The sequence below is a fragment of the Herpailurus yagouaroundi genome, unplaced genomic scaffold, assembly GCF_014898765.1.
Source record: "Herpailurus yagouaroundi ecotype Mexico unplaced genomic scaffold, PumYag 29, whole genome shotgun sequence".
NCBI classification, from domain to species: domain Eukaryota; kingdom Metazoa; phylum Chordata; class Mammalia; order Carnivora; family Felidae; genus Herpailurus; species Herpailurus yagouaroundi.
In genome coordinates, this window is record NW_024412377.1 from 100,095,531 (window position 1) to 100,102,413 (window position 6,883).

General features: G+C 41.7%; 1 protein-coding gene across 1 annotated transcript in view; it reads right to left on the minus strand.

Moving 5' to 3' along the window:
* The window catches only part of ANKDD1B (ankyrin repeat and death domain containing 1B), a 73,587-nt gene that overhangs the window by 47,785 nt on the left and 18,919 nt on the right, over positions 1-6,883 (minus strand). Inside the window, exon 3 of the mRNA XM_040450560.1 lies at positions 2,293-2,391. Within this exon, the coding sequence (XP_040306494.1) occupies positions 2,293-2,391 (99 nt within the window). The remainder of the gene's footprint in view (positions 1-2,292; positions 2,392-6,883) is intronic.

Sequence of the window (6,883 nt, forward strand, 5' to 3'; positions counted from 1 at the left end):
ATTTAGATTCAGCCAGTTGGACTCAATTTAGATGATTCCAATTTTGTTGGCAACATCCAAAGCATCATAGTTAGAAGCCAGCCGAACATATGCCCTCTTCTCTCCATCAGGCCTGATCAGTGTGTTGATCTCGGCCATGACAATGTCATACTTTCTTCACGTCCTGTTTGATCTGGTGCTTGTTGGCCTTGAATCCACAATGAACACAAGTGTGTTGTTGTCTTCTGTTTTCTTCATGGCTGACTCAGTCAGGGGGAACTTGATGATGGCACAACGGTCAAGCTTGTTTCTCCTGGGGGCAGTGTTTCAAGGATATTTGTGGGGCCTTCAGAGACGCAGTGTCTTGGAATGTCAGAAGGTAGGTGACGTGTGGAAATTCTTTTTTGTATGTGACTGTGGATGTCTTTCCGCATCACATTTTTTTTGGTCTTCAAAGCCTTTGCTTCGGCTGCAGCTTTGGGAAGGGCAAGAGCTTCCTTCTTTGCCTTTGGTGCCATCTTCATGAAACCAATAGCAGCTTTATTTGTAATAGTCAAAAACTGGTAACAACTCCTTCAATGGGTGAATGCATGGATAAACTGTGGTACATCCATACACTGGAATACTAGTCAGAATAAAAAAGGAGGAACTATTGATATATACAACATGAATGAATTGAAGATTTTGCTGAGTGAAAGAAGCCAGTGTCAGAATGTTATATACTACATGATATAATTTATATGACATTCTCAAAAAGGCAAAATTATAGAGATGGAGAAGATATCAGTGGTTGCCAGGGTAAGGGAGGGTTTGACTACAAAAAGGCAGCATGAGAAATTTTCTGGGTGAGGCAACTGTTCTGTATTTTGATTATGGTAGTGATTACATGAATCTATACATGCATTAAAATTCATAGAACTTTACACAAAAAAGCAAGTAATTGCATAGTCAATTTAAAAATTAAAATAAAAATTTATTGTATCAAGGTTTCAATGTCAAAATAAGAATAGACGCTTGGCAATTAGGTCTATTACCAAATCATCTTTTGCAGGCTAACTAACACTACAAAATAATCAACCATTTCCAGATCCTAACAACACGTTCCTCAAGTACCATAACCATAATCTAACTTACTACCCTCACGTAATTGGAGTGCTTTCAGTGCCAATTTTTAGTAAGAGGTACTTCTTCACTGTGATTCTGTTACATATCAATCAACTTGCCCACCAACATCAGACTAATAAAATAGAGAAGGATGTGCCTCACTGGTAAAACAAACAGAAACTTTTATCATTATCAAGTCTAGGCCATGTCTATGCCAACAAAACCAACAAGATGATGTGACTTCATTCATTCATCTTCCAAAGATTTACCAAGCTCATACTAAACCCAGGCCCTGTGAGAATAAAAGTAAGTGCTGAGTCTACCCTCCAAGGAGTCAATCAACACAGAAAATAGAATGCCTCTATGAAAACCTTCTCAACAGTTGAAGAACCACAGAGCATGTGATTAACTAAGAACCAAGAACTATAATCCATTGGATTCTAATAACCAAGGCTATCATCTTTCTCTGCAACTGGAGATGATAAACATGATGTTGGGTATATCCAGCCCAGGTGGTTTTCCTCGTGCCATGGTAAAGTATTAAGTGAAGTTGGGAAAAGTAGGTGGAAATCCTCAGGGTGGATTTTCATATCTAGGTAGACAAATAGTTAAGCTGATTTGTGGCTAACATCATGGTCTCTGGAACCAAGTAAACCAAGTTCAAATCCTGCCTCTACACCTTCTTAGACGTTAATTCTTTGGGCAAGATATTTAACCTCTCTGTGTCTTACGCTCTTCATATGAAAACTGTGTATTATAGTAACACTTTTTCACAAAGTTGGAGGCACTAAATATCAAAGTCCTAAGACGGGTGCCTAGCATATAGTACCTATTTAATAAGCTTTGCTTATCAGAGTTCACAGAGCACAGTCAAGATTTGAAGTCTCTGAGGCTAGTTAGCTTCTGTCTTCTACATCCCAAATTATACTCTGGTCAACTTATCTTATTCTTAAAAATGCATATTACTGGCCATAAGGTCAATATGGGAAAATAAGTAAAACCTAAGTCCTACAGGTAATGGGTAAGCAATTTAGTTACCAAATACAAAGAGTACACAATGTGTATATTCTCTACAGAGATCTTTCCAAAGTGAAAACTACATTTGGAAATATTCTGGACGTATGTGAAGAAAAGATAACTGAAGTGACCAGATTTTCCCCATACACTGGTCATGCTCCAATCCATTCTACCAAAGGAAGATGAACTTACCTTATCAGCAACATCCACCCTGGCCTTGCGATTAAGCAAGAAATCCACCGAGGATAAATGATTCGCCCCCACCGCAAAATGCAGGGCTGTGCGGTTCATCTGAGGAAATGTAATTTGTGTTTTCAGTCATCTGATTGTTATTTGTCCTCTTTATGATTCCTATTTTTCAAACAGCCATAATTTTGTATCTTATGTTTATATTTGCATTGCATAACTCATCATTGATTTTAATAGTATAACGGATTTCAATAAAAAAGTAAAACTTGTGGGGGGCCTGAGTGGCTCAGTTGGTTGAGCACTGGTTAAGGTCATGATCTCACAGTCTGTGAGTTCGAGACCCACATTGGGCTCTCTGCTGTCAGCACAGGGCCTGTCTCAGATCCTCTGTCCCTCACTCTCTCTGTCCCTCCCCTACTCTCAAAAGTAATAAACATTTTTTTAAAAAAGCAAAAGTATTTCTCCCTGTATTCAATTATTAAAAAAATTTTTTTAATGTTTATTTATTTTTGACAGAGAGACAGAACATGAGCAGGGGAGGGGTAGAGAGAGAGGGAGACACAGAATCCGAAGCAGGCTCCAGTCTCTGAGCTGCCAGCACAGAGCCTGATGCAGGGCCTGAACTCACATTCATGAGATCATGACCTGAGCCAAAGTCGGATGCTCAACCGACTGTGCCACCCAGGCGCCCCTCCCTATATGCAATTATTAACAACAGTAATTTTTTTCTGGTTAGAATACATTGATAATCCAAAAGAAAAATTTTCCTAGGTGTTCAATTGTATATGCTCTTTCTTCTGAAATTTTTTGATCTATAAATTTTACTGAAACAAACTGCTTCAGAATAAAAGAAAGAAGAGAATGAATGAATCAATCAATCAATCAATGAAAGATGCAGACACAGAAAAAGAAAGCTATAACTATCTTTTGTTTCAAAGAAAAGCCAAGACAGAGAGGGAAGATGGCGGTGTAGGAGGACGCTGGGCTCACCGCACGTCCTGCTGATCACTTAGATTCCACCTACACCTGCCTAAATAACCCAGAAAACCGCCAGAGGATTAGCAGAATGGAGTCGCCAGAGCCAAGCGCAGACGAGAGGCCCACGGAAGAGGGTAGGAAGGGCGGCGAGGCGGTGCGCGCTCCACGGACTGGCAGGAGGGAGCCGGCGCGGAGGGGCGGCTCGCCGGCCAAGCAGAGCCCCCGAGTCTGGCTTGCAAAAAGCGGAGGGGCCTGACGGACTGTGTTCCAACAGCAAGTGCGACTTAGCGTCTGGGAGGTCATAAGTGAACAGCTCTGCTCAGAAAGCGGGAAGGCTGGAGGACAAAGGGAAGGAGAGCTGCTGAGCCCCCGGAGGACAGAGCTCAGTTTGGTGGGGAACAAAGGCGCTCGCCAGCGCCATCTCCCCCGCCCATCCCCCAGCCAAAATCCCAAAGAGAACCAGTTCCTGCCAGGGAACTTGCTCGCTCCGCGCAAACACCCAACTCTGCGCTTCTGTGGAGCCAAACCCCCCGCAGCAGATCTGACTCCCTCCTGCTGCCACAGGGCCCCTCCTGAAGTGGATCACCTAAGGAGAAGCAAGCTAAGCCTGCCCCTCCTGCCCCCGTGCACCTTGCCTACCCACCCCAGCTAAGACGCCAGATCCCCAGCATCACAAGCCTGGCAGTGTGCAAGTAGCCCAGACGGGCCACCCCACCCCACAGTGAATCCCGCCCCTAGGAGAGGGGAAGAGAAGGCACGCACCAGTCTGACTGTGGCCCCAGCGGTGGGCTGGGGGCAGACATCAGGTCTGACTGCGGCTCCGCCCACCAACTCCAGTTATACACCACAGCACAGGAGAAGTGCCCTGCAGGTCCTCACCACGCCAGGGACTATCCAAAATGACCAAGTGGAAGAATTCCCCTCAGAAGAATCTCCAGGAAATAACAACAGCTAATGAGCTGATCAAAAAGGATTTAAATAATATAACGGAAAGTGAATTTAGAATAATAGTCATAAAATTAATCGCTGGGCTTGAAAACAGTATAGCTGACAGCAGAGAATCTCTTGCTACAGAGATCAAGGGACTAAGGAACAGTCACGAGGAGCTGAAAAACGCTTAAAACGAAATGCATAACAAAATGGAAACCACCACGGCTCGGATTGAAGAGGCAGAGGAGAGAATAGGTGAACTAGAAGATAAAGTTATGGAAAAAGAGGAAGCTGAGAAAAAGAGAGATAAAAAAAATCCAGGAGTATGAGGGGAAAATTAGAGAACTAAGTGATACACTAAAAAGAAATAATATACGCATAATTGGTATCCCAGAGGAGGAAGAGAGAGGGAAAGGTGCTGAAGGGGTACTTGAAGAAATAATAGCTGAGAACTTCCCTGAAGTGGGGAAGGAAAAAGGCATTGAAATCCAAGAGGCACAGAGAACTCCCTTCAGACGTAACTTGAATCGATCTTCTGCACGACATATCATAGTGAAACTGGCAAAATACAAGGATAAAGAGAAAATTCTGAAAGCAGCAAGGGGTAAACGTGCCCTCACATATAAAGGGAGACCTATAGGACTCGTGACTGATCTCTCTTTTGAAACTTGGCAGGCCAGAAAGAATTGGCACGAGATTTTCAGTGTGCTAGACAGAAAAAATATGCAGCCGAGAATCCTTTATCCAGCAAGTCTGTCATTTAGAATAGAAGGAGAGATAAAGGTCTTCCCAAACAAACAAAAACTGAAGGAATTTGTCACCACTAAACCAGCCCTACAAGAGATCCTAAGGGGGACCCTGTGAGACAAAGTACCAGAGACATCACTACAAGCATAAAACATACAGACATCACAATGACTCTAAACCCATATCTTTCTAGAATAACACTGAATGTAAATGGATTAAATGCGCCAACCAAAAGACATAGGGTATCAGAATGGATAAAAAAACAAGACCCATCTATTTGCTGTCTACAAGAGACTCATTTTAGACCTGAGGACACCTTTAAATTGAGAGTGAGGGGATGGAGAACTATTTATCATGCTACTGGAAGCCAAAAGAAAGCTGGAGTAGCCATACTTATATCAGACAAACTAGACTTTAAATTAAAGGCTGTCACAAGAGATGAAGAAGGACATTATATAATAGTGACAGGGTCTACCCATCAGGAAGAGCTAACAATTATAAATGTCTATGCGCCGAATACCGGAGCGCCCAAATATATAAAACAATTACTCATAAACATAAGCAACCTTATTGAGAAGAATGTGGTAATTGCAGGGGACTTTAACACCCCACTTACAGAAATGGATAGATCATCTAGACACACGGTCAATAAAGAAACAAGGGCCCTGAATGAGACATTGGATCAGATGGACTTGACAGATATATTTAGAACTCTGCATCCCAAAGCAACAGAATATACTTTCTTCTCGAGTGCACATGGAACATTCTCCAAGATAGATCACATACTGGGTCACAAAACAGCCCTTCATAAGTTTACAAGAATTGAAATCATACCATGCATACTTTCAGACCACAATGCTATGAAGCTTGAAATCAACCACAGAAAAAAGTCTGGAAAACCTCCAAAAGCATGGAGGTTAAAGAACACCCTACTAACGAATGAGTGGGTCAACCAGGCAATTCGAGAAGAAATTAAAAAATATATGGAAAGAAACGAAAATGAAAATACAACAATCCAAACGCTTTGGGACGCAGCGAAGGCAGTCCTGAGAGGAAAATACATTGCAATCCAGGCCTATCTCAAGAAACAAGAAAAATCCCAAATACAAAATCTAACAGCACACCTAAAGGAAATAGAAGCAGAACAGCAAAGGCAGCCTAAACCCAGCAGAAGAAGAGAAATAATAAAGATCAGAGCAGAAATAAACAATATAGAATCTAAAAAAACTGTAGAGCAGATCAACGAAACCAAGAGCTGGTTTTTTGAAAAAATAAACAAAATTGACAAACCTCTAGCCAGGCTTCTCAAAAAGAAAAGGGAGATGACCCAAATAGATACAATCATGAATGAAAATGGAATGATTACAACCAATCCCTCAGAGATACAAACAATTATCAGGGAATACTATGAAAAATTATATGCCAACAAATTGGACAACCTGGAAGAAATGGACAAATTCCTGAACACCCACACTCTTCCAAAACTCAATCAGGAGGAACTAGAAAGCTTGAACAGACCCATCACCAGCGAAGAAATTGAATCGGTTATCAAAAATCTCCCAACAAATAAGAGTCCAGGACCAGATGGCTTCCCAGGGGAGTTCTACCAGACGTTTCAAGCAGAGATAATACCTATCCTTCTCCAGCTATTCCAAGAAATAGAAAGGGAAGGAAAACTTCCAGACTCATTCTATGAAGCCAGTATTACTTTGATTCCTAAACCAGACAGAGACCCAGTAAAAAAAGAGAACTACAGGCCAATATCCCTGATGAATATGGATGCCAAAATTCTCAATAAGATACTAGCAAATCGAATTCAACGGCATATAAAAAGAATTATTCACCATGATCAAGTGGGATTCATTCCTGGGATGCAGGGCTGGTTCAACATTCGCAAATCAATCAACGTGATACATCACATTAACAAAAAAAAAGAGAA